The sequence below is a fragment of the Aythya ferina genome (genome assembly GCF_964211825.1).
Source record: "Aythya ferina genome assembly, chromosome: 1".
Lineage (NCBI taxonomy): Eukaryota > Metazoa > Chordata > Aves > Anseriformes > Anatidae > Aythya > Aythya ferina.
This window is the reverse complement of record NC_140296.1, coordinates 160,027,493-160,039,598: the sequence shown is the minus strand read 5'-3', so window position 1 is coordinate 160,039,598 and position 12,106 is coordinate 160,027,493. Positions and strand designations below refer to the sequence as shown.

Genomic DNA, 12,106 nt, shown 5'->3' with positions numbered 1-12,106 from the left:
CTTCCTATAAACCACAGATAACTGAGGAGAGTTTGTGGCCCAAGAACAAAAATGAAATAGTAGTTAAAAATAAACACATTGCAGCATTAAATACCTGTGATGCTTTCTTCTCCTGGCTAAATTTCCTTCTCTGGCTCACCTGCGTGGGGTTATTCGCTATTCTTTATCTTGTTATAGTTGGAATTTCCTGCATGAGACACCCAGCAAGTGACGTAGTAACACATACTCGATACAGCAAGGTGTCAAAACACCTTTACTAGTGCAGGAAACGCATTTCCAAAACACAAAGAAAACAGTCAAGTGCACACATGCATGCAGGGAGATCTCTTACTCCCCACATAGGGGAACTTTTTCTTTTTTAGTCTAAATGGAAATTGCTGCAGTAACTAAAGAACCGTGGGGCTACAGGTCAAATACCACTGCTACTGAAGAAGTGCAGGCAGGGGGCAGGTGCTGCACCTGTGAAATATTCTCACCAAGGATTTACATCGCTTGAGGAAGCGATGGGACCAGATGATCGTGAAGGCATCTTCCAAGCTCAGTGATTTTATGACGACAGCAACACAAGTGACAGGCTTTGCTGATAGCATGCAAGGCTGATTGGGGATGAAAACTTTGTGGCACAGGCCAGAGCCGTGAACAGGCAGCACTGACGCTACTCTGCATTGCTTAATTGAGGAGCTTTTCAAACCCTGGCTAAACCACATCCTTTGTCGTTATAACCCATAACGCTGGATTATAAATCAGCGTTTTACAGACCGTTCCCTCTACAAATACCTTTTTCAGGTACCCCAGCATACACGTAACCCCCACGCTGGGTCAACTCCTGCGAACCCATCCGATCGTGAGGCGCAGACACATTCCCCATTCCCCATTGCCCATTCCCAGCCGCTCCAGACAAGGCCCCCGCCACCCGCTGACCCCGTTAAGGATCGAGGGGGGGGGGGGGGCAGTGCCCGGCCCCGGCCCCCCCTGGGCCCGGCGCCGCCTCACAAAGGCCGGGCCGGGCCGGGCCGCTCCCCGCGCGCTGCCCTGAGGCGGCCCCAACGGCCGGGCCGCGCGCCCAACGGCCGCCCCCGCCCCCGCCCGGCCGCCCAACGGCCGCCCCGCGCCCAACGGCCGCCGCCCCGCGCACGCCGCCCCCGCGAGGGGCGGAGAGAAGCGCGGGCCCGGCCCGCCGCCGGCGCCCACCTCAAACACCACTTCTTCGTCGAACTCCGGTGTCATCCTTGCAGCGCCATGCCACCCCCCGCGGGCACGACGGGAAACGGAGTCCGCCCCGCCGCCGGCGGCACCTTCCCCGCCTGGCGAAGTGCGGGGGGGCGGGGACTACAACTCCCAGAAGGCGCCGCGAGCACCCGCTTCCTGCCTGCGGGGCGGGGGGGGCGAGGCCATACATGGAGGCGGGGGGGGGGCGTGGCTATGAGTGGGTGTGGTCACTTTGTGGGCGTGGCCGCGCGGCGGGCCGGCAGGTGGCGCAGCCGGGGTTGTGTGGGGGCACGGAGGGGCGTGGCCATACAGAGGGGGCGTGGACAGTGGGGGCGTGGTCAACGGGGGGGGTGTGGTCAACTGGGGGCGTGGCCTCGCGGGGGGCGTGTCCCGGCGGCGCGGTGCCCGCCGCGGGCGTTATGCGGGAGCGGGCGCGGGGCCCACGGGCTCCTGGTGCCCCCGGCGGGGCGGGACCGCGCCATGAGCGCCGCCGGTGAGTGCGGGACACGGGGACGGGACGGGACGGGGCGGGCGGAGCGGGGCTGCCGGAGCTGAGTGCGGCACGGCACCAAGTTCTCAGGAGCGGGGCAGATCCCCGGTGCCCAGCAGGGACCGCCCAGCAGGGCTCCCAGGGGTCCGGCGGGACGGGGCTGAGCCTCCCCGCTGCTGCTGGGGTGGTGGTGGGGAAGGTGGGCAGGAAGGGGCTGGGGTCAGCAAAGCCCCTTGGAAAGGAAAAGAGAAAGGGGTGCAGAGGAAAATCGGTGTGAAGAAAGTGGGAAGGATTCGTGAAAAACGTGAATTTTAGCAGGAGATTTGCCGGGAAGGCGCAGGGAGCCCTGTCCGGGGGGCAGGGAGCCGAGCGGTGCTGTGAGGTGGGTTCTGTGAGCACAGGAAAGTAAAGGGCGAACAGGAGGAACAGGATCGGGGATCTGACGGTCCTGTTGGCAGAACCCGGACAGCTTCGGACAGGTCAGATGAGGAGCTCACGGGCAGGGTACGACCGAGGAGACCGAGACCTGGGCTTCGCGTCTGCCTCCTCGTAGTGCCCCAGAATTTGGGTCCTGAAACACACAGACACGCTCTGTAAGGCTGGTGCTCAAATAAAGGCTGTCCGACTGCTGCGTTTTGGTTTCAGCCCAGTGAGCTGTAGGAGCTATTTCTTGTACTGGAATTATTTGGGTTGCTAACTCAGGTACTGCAGTGGGTTGTGCTGTGTGAAACAGCTTTCTCAGAACTGCTTGAAAACGCAGCTTTTCATGAAAAATGTTGGCACGAGTGAAGACTTCAGGTGGAGCTTGAAACACCTGGCTAGCCTTCTGCTCTGCACTCAGGTTAACGTGGAGGGCTCGAGCGTCTCTTGTCCTGTGTTAACGCACCTTTAGGACAATGCAGTTTGGCAGAGCATCATCAGTATTGCTTTAATATTTGTAATTACGATTTGCAGATATGAGTGACCTCAGATTGATAACCAGGGCTCCTTGAAAGAGGGACTGTGCTACTTGAGGGAACTATGGTAGGGAGAGAAATGCTGAATACAGCTTCAGTCCATTGCCAGAAGTTGCAGAAGGTCCACATTAACAGCCCAGCCTTAACTCCACTCTAGCTTGCCTTTTGCCTATCTAAATGATAGGGTGCTTTTTCAGTTTGTTGCTGCAATTCTTTTCTACTTCCTCTACAAAATTGTTTCAGTTAAATCTCAGTTCAGATTGGGGTGTTAATTCTGTGGCAGACTAAACTGTTCTTTCACAGCTGATGCTTTCCTATACAAAAACGTGTATGTAAATCTGTGCTTCTTCATAACTCAGAAATGATAGCACCTACTTAAAATGCTTGTAGATAATTTACAATCTTACTGTAGTGAGCAACCTGTGGGTTGGCTTTACCTTTCAGCTATAGCTAATATTGCATTGGTTTCTCATGTACCGCGTATTATTTATATAGGATGCTGATGAATGCACATTTACTTGTTTTCTGCCTGGAACTATTGTGCTGTCTTCAAGCAAAGGCTTTGCCTTTAAAAGGGAAAAACAAAAGCTCAGAGTTACAACTTTGACATTTATTATTTCTTGCCAAAGGAACAACCCTTATATGCGAATCCGTACGGATTATTTGGTGAGGGCAGAACATATAGCTCAGATTCAAAATCTGATTTGACAGCAGCAATGAGAACTATGTACTGCATTTTAATGTCAAAAATGTAAATCAAGGGGGGAAAAATTAGAGCAGGAACAGAATAAACAAAATCAATGTGACTTTTCCAATCAAACTTTGTTGCTTTCAAGCACTGAAGAAATGAGGCCTCGAGGGTTTAGTGCCCCTTTAACCCTCTGATATGTCAAGTCCTGTTAGAGTTGCTTGGCGTTATCTCCACATGCGATCTTCAAAGGTTGTTTATTTATCCCTTCACTTACTCTAAAGTTATCCCCAACTTTCCTGTTTTATTTCAACAAGTTGCTGAACAACCTGCGATTTCGAAATTAATGTTTTCCTTTTGCAGTTTGTTTAGGATGTTTTCTAAAAATGTAGTGGCTGGAAACCATCATCTTCCCTTGTATTTTAAAAACTACACGTGTGATCTTCCGGGATGTCGTGACTCACTCCTCTTTCTGTTTGCTTTTTAACATTGTGGCACCTGAAAAAATCAGAGCGTCTGCATAATAAAACAAACAATTTTTCACGGGAAGTAAATCAGTGCACTCGGAATACTTTTTTGAGGTGTGTATCTGATGAAACCTTTCTGTAACTGACAATAAAGTAGTTGAACTGAAGTGTCTTGCTGTCAGTTGTGGAAATTTAGGCTGTTAGAGAACCTGAGTTTTAGAATAATGTATCTGTTTCTCTGGCAGTGTGCTCACTGCCATCACGGTCATCTTTGAATGTGTCCTGAGCACATAGCAATAATTATCTCTCCCTGGAAGGTCTCTAAAAGCCTGACCCCTTGTATACATACGGTAAGATAGGAGTATGTGTATGGTCAGCCACTACAGCGTGGCAGTGCCGTTAAATTCACGCCTTGGCTTACCCCCATAGTCACTTGATTGGGTACCTGTACCCCAAATTTAGGCCTAGCTGCTGTAAAAATCTTTCATCACCCTGATTGATCATTTCACTGCCTTCCTACAGTTTTGTGGTTCAAAAAAGAAAATTGCCTTAGGGCGGGTTGCGGGGCCCCAAGAGGAGTGGCCTCATGGGTGAGCAGAGCCCGTCCCATGGAGGACTCGGGGGCCCAGGAGCAAGGCCTCTGTGCGTGGGGAGCTCACAAAGCACAATATCCAGCTGTGGCTGCACGACGGCCTGTACTCCTCCACAGGCTTCTGTGTTCATTCAGTAGCCTGTTAGGTTGGTGTAAAGGAGGGCTGGGATGATCGATCGTAGACCAGACTCGTGTTCTGGCAGCAGGAACCTTTTGTCCCCATTTTCTTGGCCAGGTGCAGGTGAACATCATTTTTTTCTTGTTCTTTTGCTGTTCCCAAATGTGGAAGTTGTTTAAAAATGTGGGCATAAACACAACTTGGGAAAACGTTCCCTTAGCTGTAGGTTTACAGCAGTGATATTTGAGGTTTTTTGGCACAGTTCAACTTCATACAGCTTCTTTCCCCCAGTCCTTTTCCTTCGTATAAATGCTGGGTGGGCATGATAGCACGGTGTCAAAATCCGAGGAGAAGATTTATTGCTGTTTCATAACAGTTCTTCAGGGCTGCATTGTCTTGCTGGCTTTCCTGTTCATTCCTGGTGTTGCGTAGAACAGACACAAGCATTTTTACGTGAGGCCCTCAGTTGCCAAACCCTATCATCTGAGGAACAGAAACAGGCGCAAAGGCCAAGGCTCTGAGAGCTCGAGCTGCTCCAGGGTGTTCCCATCCTCCTGCAAGGCACAGTGAAGGTAGGACAGGAACACGTGTTCAGCCAGGCAAGGCTGAGGGGCACGGAGAGACTCAGCAGGATGGGAATGGGTGTAACTTCTTCCTCAGCACACTGCAGGAGATAATTCGCCCCAGGGAGAAACGTCCAGCCTGTGCTGTGACCTGCAGATGGACAAAGAGGGAGTGTGTGCCTCAGCCTACAGCGCTACTGGCTAGTTATTGTTAGAAAAATAATGCCCCTTTTAATCCTTTTTTTTTTAACATTGTGTGTTTTGGTATTTTCAAGCATCATCCTTGTTTGTTTGTTTTTTTCCCTCCAGCACTGGACCTAGTGTTGGCTGTTTACTGATAAGCAATAGATTTCCTGTTGGTGAGGCAGGTTTGTTACTCACTTTATTTATGGATTTCTTCCTTTTCCTAGTCAAGCAAGCCAGAGGATATCTCTGCTCACTTCCGTGACTCCTAAACATTTAATCCATTTATTCAAATATAACTTTGTGTTTTATAAGAAATCATTTGGTTTTCTTACTGGTAGCCCTGCATGCTAGTCTGGGTGCAGAGATCCTCTAAGCAATGGGGTAAGATTGGAGAGAGGTGGAGGGGAAGTGATAGTGATTCTCTGTTCCCTCAGTAACTACCACAAACTGGCGAATCCAATGTTCAGACCAGAATTTCCTCTGAAATTACTACACTTCTCAGAAAGTGAGTTTAGCTTGATTGTAAGCACTGCTGACACCACAACTACCCTAGGCAAGGTGTTGCTGTAGTTAATTATCCTTGGGGTTTAATGATAACTTCCAACTCTTCTTTCTAGTTTGGCTGTGGGGTCTCTGCATGTCTTTGTTTCCTGATTAAGAGCCATCTATAATCATAAAACTCTCACATGTGCATGAATATATATTCTATCACCATCTCACTTCTTAATTTTTTTGGCTAAATTAAGCAGGATGAGCTTTCCTGGGTCTTGAGGTACGGTTTTTATACTTTAGATACTCCTTATAGTTATGTCTTGAATTCGTCCCAAGTTCTCCTGTAAGAATGCCAGAAGTGACACAGCATGCCACTCGCAGTCTGGCAGTTGCTGCATACACAAATATTTTCAATGCCTGTAATTTTTTTTTAACGTTTATCTTCTTGTAATCTGGAGGATTATTTACCACTGTAGCTGCAGACCTAGCTCATACAAAATAGGTATCAACAATGATTTATTTCCAAATTCTCTTCAGTTTCAGCTCTGTTGATTACAACCAACAGCCTCTGTTCTTAGGTGAACAGTTCCATTTGGTACCAGGAAAAACCCTGTCATCCAAATAAGTCACCACACTGTGCTTTTGTTGTATAGTGTTTCCTTGATTATGTTTGATTATTGTTTTTCACCAAAAAGGCTTGCTTTCACTTGTCACTTTAACAAAAAGTCATTCTCTCATGACTTCCAGTCATTCTTTACACCTTTATATATAAGTAGTTGCCTCCTACTTAGTTTTCTGTCTTTCAAGGATGGAAAAAATGTCCCTTTTAAAGCACTGCACTATGTCAAAATGGTTTGGATTCTCATACTGTGAATTAAATTAGTTGATAATCAACAGAACTTCATTTACCAATTTCTAATCTAATACACTTTTACCCTCGCCTAGCTACTGTTATTTTTCTGTTTGTTTGTTTAGAAGTTCATCATTTGTGTTTTTCATAAACTTGAATATGTTTTGTTGAGGAAAATTATTGGTGTGCATTCTCTTCCTGGATTCTTTACTTTCTCGTCATAAAAGTATTTTGAAAGGGCTTCTCATTCAGCTGTCTCCTGCAGATCTGTTTTGGTATTGAGACTGTCACGTGCCTGTTAATACATTGACCCCTACCCATTTTAGATGCAACTGGCAGTCATGTTAAAGCAGATAGTGGGGTCTTTGTTACACCATGCAATTTGTCTGTCTCTTCTGCCTGCTCCAATGGCTTTTAACATCGAAGTCATTTGAAAAATTCTAGTAGGCTTCAGAAATGTTACTAAATCACACTTCTTATCAGGTGTTAATTTTACTGGCTCTACTCGTTACCAGGTTTCCAATATTGGCATATAAACAACGGGTTTGTTTTCTTCGCATCCGTTTACATGTTAATGTTTTAGTTTTGAATCTCACGGTCAGATAATAGTAGTACACCATACCTTCTCGATGTCTTCTCTAATGTACACTATTTGAAAGCCCTGCAGGCTATTGCTATCTGAAATATTAGGCAGTTCCACAGCAAAGAAAGAATCTTCTGAGGCTGGCAGACTTTGGCTTATGGAGTGGGACAACTAATCCGTGGGATATCACTTACCTAGCCAGTGTTTAATCTCCTGGATCTTCTGCAATCTGCTTCTCTCATTTGGGGATCAGGAAGGCTTCCCAGGCAGACTGCCTCTCTCCTGTTTTCAGGGAGCTTTAACAATTTAATAAATATTACTGAGCACGGCCCAGGACTACCACAGTGCTGTGTTCTGTGACAAACGGGTCATCCTGTTGGGTCATCTCTTTTTACTGCAGAAAGCAGGGTCCTCTATTGCCATCATTTTATTCCCACCCGAATGGGCAGTTGCGGTGTCTGAAAGCAACGTACAAGAAGTCTGTCTGTCTTCAGAATCAGTGGTTGTCCATCCAAAGGGTTATTTTTTTCCCCTGGCAAACTACTGACTTGCAGTTCACTGTATGGGAAATCCCTGTTTTTGGAGAGGAAATCGAAGGTGGTACATCCTTTGCAGTAACTGATAGTTGGGTCACTGCTGGCCGTCATCTTTGGCTACCTAGAGCCATACCTTTCAAAAGAAATCCTGCACTCCCTCCTGCAAATCAGCTCAAAAATTGTCTCTGCCATCACGTTTACCTCTTTGCTAATAGACGTGCAGCAAGGGCAGCTGTTCTAAGCCTAAGCAGAATCAGTCTGGATACCATTTAATGATTCATGTCCTAGGAAAACATCGTTTTCCTGTTTCTATAGTGGAGACATTGTTTCTGGCTGTCTGCTTAGAGCAGTGGCTTAGTGTTTGGGAAATGCTTGCATCTGAACGCATCTGCCTTTTTTTTTTTTTTTTTTTTTAATTTATCTAGACAAGACAAACAGAAAACAGAAAAAAATCCCCAAGACTGAAACATTATTCTTATGTTTCTAGGCTAGGAATTTGGATAGAATCACGCATCTATAATAATAATTCACCATGCCCAAAGTTGAAAGGAGCATTTTATCAATGGCTTAACCAATCCCTTTGCATGTGTTACATCAATTATCATGTTTTCTTGAGATTTTTATATAACACATTTACGACTTCGTGAAAGTATTTTAAAATATTGTTCAAAACACAGCAAATAAATACAGAGGTAGTACATTTAAAAAAATAGAATGAGAAACTTGTTTACTATATAAGTCAGCCTTCATATGTTAAAATCCCTCTGAGCATGTAGATATTATTATCCAGGATATGCACTGGTCATAAATTATCTGCTGCAACATGAAAATGCTTCAGGCATATCTTGGAAAAAAAAAAAAAAAAAAAAAAAAGAGTGGGATCAGAGCACAATAGTCTTCAAGTTCCTCTTGTGCTCCTTTTCCTGCCCTCTACTCTCTCTGGGCTTCGTCATCCACTGCAGTCAAGTGGGTCATAAGTCATAGCAGTGGTGGCTGTTTCTAGGTCACAGTAGCATGCTGGGAAGAGTAATTTTATAAGATGCACAGAAATAACGTTTTACTCATTGAGCAAGTCAGGAAAACACTGACTTGCTGCAAATTATTGCACTAATTTTACACCACAGGCTCGTTTAGCTGAATGGGTGGTGTTGACATATGCTAGTTTTACAGATGGTACGGCAATCCATCTAAATATCTAAATAGTGTTTGAAAAGAAGAGGAAGAGAAAGGGGATTTTTAGGTTACACATTTCCAAAAGTGGTAGGGGAAGGGACTTAACTGTCCTGGGTGTTCACCTGTCTCTTCAGGGCTTATTGTACACTAGACACTTAACACATTTGCAACAGTTTTAAAAGGTATTACTATAGTGCAAACTTCAAAATCAGGCTAATCTGTTCTGTTTTCATTAGCATCGTTCTTCAGTATCTGAGCAGGGATATGCATTCTCATAAAGTTAAACTGTTTGTCAACAAACAGTTGAAAACCCTTGTTGAGAACAGTTAAGAAACCCTTGAAGATTTCTCATCCCCTTGACTACACCCGTTAAAGAGAAGAAAAGCAAGAAAAGCAACTAGTTAAAAACAAAAACAAAAACTAGGGAAAGGAGGCATGCTTTTAAGAGAAAAATATGTACATATACACACCAATGTCCTGTAGGGCACATGATTTAAATGTTATGAGACTTCTAATAATGCTGTGATGCAGGTGAAGTTGTTCTGTGGGCAGATGGTGACTAACGTTCTTTGTTTTCCATCCTTCCTAGAAATTAAGAAGCCGCCTGTGGCCCCCAAACCAAAATTTGTGGTAGGACACAAGGCGACACCTCCACCTGTTGCACCGAAGCCTGATGTTGTACTCTCTGGTGTTATTCAAGCAGCAAAGAAAACTAAGCCAGCGATTGCACCAAAACCGAAGGTTCTCAAGAGCTCATCTGTTCCAGAAGTTAAGCCTCCATCCTCTACAAGGAAAAGCACCAAAAGCTTTGAGGAACACAGAGGAGATTCTTCTCAAACACTAGACCACTTGAACTCTAAAAATGAAGCCTCGGAAGGGAATACAGATAACACAGCATACATTCTACCGGTATCATCTTGCAAATTTGAATGCCTTCATAAGCTTGGAAACGGGGAGAACACTTGTAAAACTCAGATCATTCTTGAGCACTTTGAAAACTTAGAGAACATCAAAGTAGGTGAAAAAACTGTGCTAGCTCTGGGGGATAGTCCCAATGAAAAATTGGCAAATAGAAATCAGGTGGTTCTGAAAGCCAGCATTTTGGAAGAGAAGCTTAAAGATGTTCTAACTCATGGTGTATTCCCCAACAGCAGTCCTGTGAGGCACAGGTGTGCAGACAAACTTGACAAAAGGGATGGCAACAGCTCCAGGGATGATGTTAAAATAGAGTTCATGGAACTTGTACAGTCTTCACCTTCTTCTGAGGTAGCTAATGGGAGGCAACAAAATATTAACATTAAGCACACTGTTGAAGAGTTTCAGATGTCTGAAACTTGTCCTAGTTTGACTGAAAACCATCACAGTTGCTCCTGCCCATTGGACCAGGAAAACCTGGAAAATGAACGTTTAAGTAGCAATAGTACATTTTCAGGTGAAATGGGTATGAAAATAGACACTGATAAAGCTTCCTCTGAAACATGTTCAGTCCTGTGCTCAAAAACACTCCCTATCCCTAAGCCAAGAAAGCCACGTGCTGCATGTCTAGTTCGGCAGGATGGCATAGACGGGATAGGAGAAGGAACAAAGGAACCATCTAATTCAGAGAATGATCCCATTGGGTCTGCTGAACAAAGCCTTAAAAAGCCAGCAAAAATTAATGTCCTTGGTCAGAGTGTTTGTTATAACAATGATACAGAAGTGCTTCATCCTGAAAAATCTGAGATAAATCAAAGCATTGCAGAGAAAATGCATCCAGTGAAGGAACCTGCTGATACTGAAGAGTCAACACTGCAAAGTCTTTTGCCTCAGTTATCTCACAAAACTTGTGATTTGGTGGAAAATGTTGAATGTTCTTTAGATACAGACCATGACTTGGGTAACTCCATGGATAAGATGAAAGATGATGCTAGTATGCTAGATGCAGTGGACAAAAGGACTAGTTTTATCAGGTGTGATACTTTGTCCATGAGTTTGCCAAAGCAAATCAAACTAACTGGCAGTCAGCACTCACCTACTTCTAATAGCCTTCATGTTTCCCTACAAAAAGTGGAAGATAAAGAAGTGAAAATAAAGGACGAAAGTTCTCCAAAAGTCATTCCTAAGAAACCACAGCGGCACAGCCTACCAGCTGCAGGACTGCTGAAGAAAGCTGCATCAGCAGAGCTTGTGGAGAAAAGTTCTTATGCCTCCAGTGAAGACAAATCGAAAAGCCTTCTGGAAGGATCTCACTTCACACACGCTCCAGTCAAGGAGCAAGGTGCATTGTCATCCTGTGACATGCCTAAACGATCCTCTGAGAAACCTGTCTGGAAGTTACCTCATCCTATTCTTCCGTTTTCAGGAAATTCTGAGTCATTAAAAACTGCTAGTGTTGCTCCCAGCTTCAACCACTTGACAGTTGTGACAAAGCCTCGGGCCAAATCTCTCTCTTCTGTGGACATGGACAGGACAGACAAACCGTGCAAAGACCCGCAGAAGAAAAATAGTTTGAAAAAGTTTCTCAACATGAAGCTGTCGGTTTGCTTAATGAAAAGTGACTTCCAAAAATTTCTGTCCAAAGGCAGCCAGTCAATGGACAGTTCTGTCACTAACCTTTCCACTGGAGAAGGGTATGGGAGTGGTAACAGCCGGCATATGGCATCTGCAGGCAGTGAAAGGAAAGCTAAATCTGCCAAGGCACATTCTATGGAAATAAGTAGTCCAGCAGTGCAGAAGAAGAGGCAGAGAAACAGAAGCCAGCCTGAGATGCGAAATACCCAGAGGCTGGAGTCTTTAGATGGGCACGCAGTGTCGGGAGAGATTTTGTCCCAAATGCATTTGAATTCTGTAACCAGCAGTTGTGCTCCAGAATATGAGAACGTGCGTCACTACGAGGAAATACCGGAGTATGAGAACTTGCCTTTTGCTATGGGTGCTGGTAAAAATCTCTGTTTGGAATGGCAGAATTCCAGCAGTGTGGAAGACCAGAGCCCTAGCTTGTATGAGGTGGAGGAGACTTTTCAAGCTGCAAGCAGGCGTGTGAGACATGGCAGGTAACATAAAGCGGAAAGGGAGGCTACACATCTCACTTGCAGCTCTGGTGGTTGTAAACACATTTGGGGGATGAGCTGAGAGGCTGTACCCCTTTCATTAAGTGTCAGCAGAACGGTCATTATTGTATATCTCTGCATTTGCTTTTGAAGTGCTGAAAACTGCACTTGGTC

General features: G+C 45.5%; 2 protein-coding genes across 5 annotated transcripts in view; one reads left to right on the top strand and one right to left on the bottom strand.

Moving 5' to 3' along the window:
• VEZT (vezatin, adherens junctions transmembrane protein) overlaps positions 1–1,343 on the bottom strand; it is a 69,349-nt gene extending 68,006 nt beyond the window's left edge. For all 4 annotated transcript variants that reach the window (XR_014688866.1, XM_084507220.1, XM_084507221.1 and 1 more), the window contains exon 1: positions 1,192–1,343. Coding sequence is in view for 3 of the 4 variants with exons in the window: in XM_084507220.1 (XP_084363346.1) it covers positions 1,192–1,227 (36 nt within the window). In the remaining variant the exon portion in view is untranslated. The remainder of the gene's footprint in view (positions 1–1,191) is intronic.
• A 239-nt stretch (positions 1,344–1,582) lies between these two features.
• Positions 1,583–12,106, top strand: part of FGD6 (FYVE, RhoGEF and PH domain containing 6) — a 68,570-nt gene continuing 58,046 nt past the window's right edge. The window contains exons 1-2 of the mRNA XM_084535754.1: positions 1,583–1,702; positions 9,493–11,935. Coding sequence (XP_084391880.1) covers positions 1,690–1,702; positions 9,493–11,935 — 2,456 coding nt within the window. The 5' untranslated portion in view covers positions 1,583–1,689. The remainder of the gene's footprint in view (positions 1,703–9,492; positions 11,936–12,106) is intronic.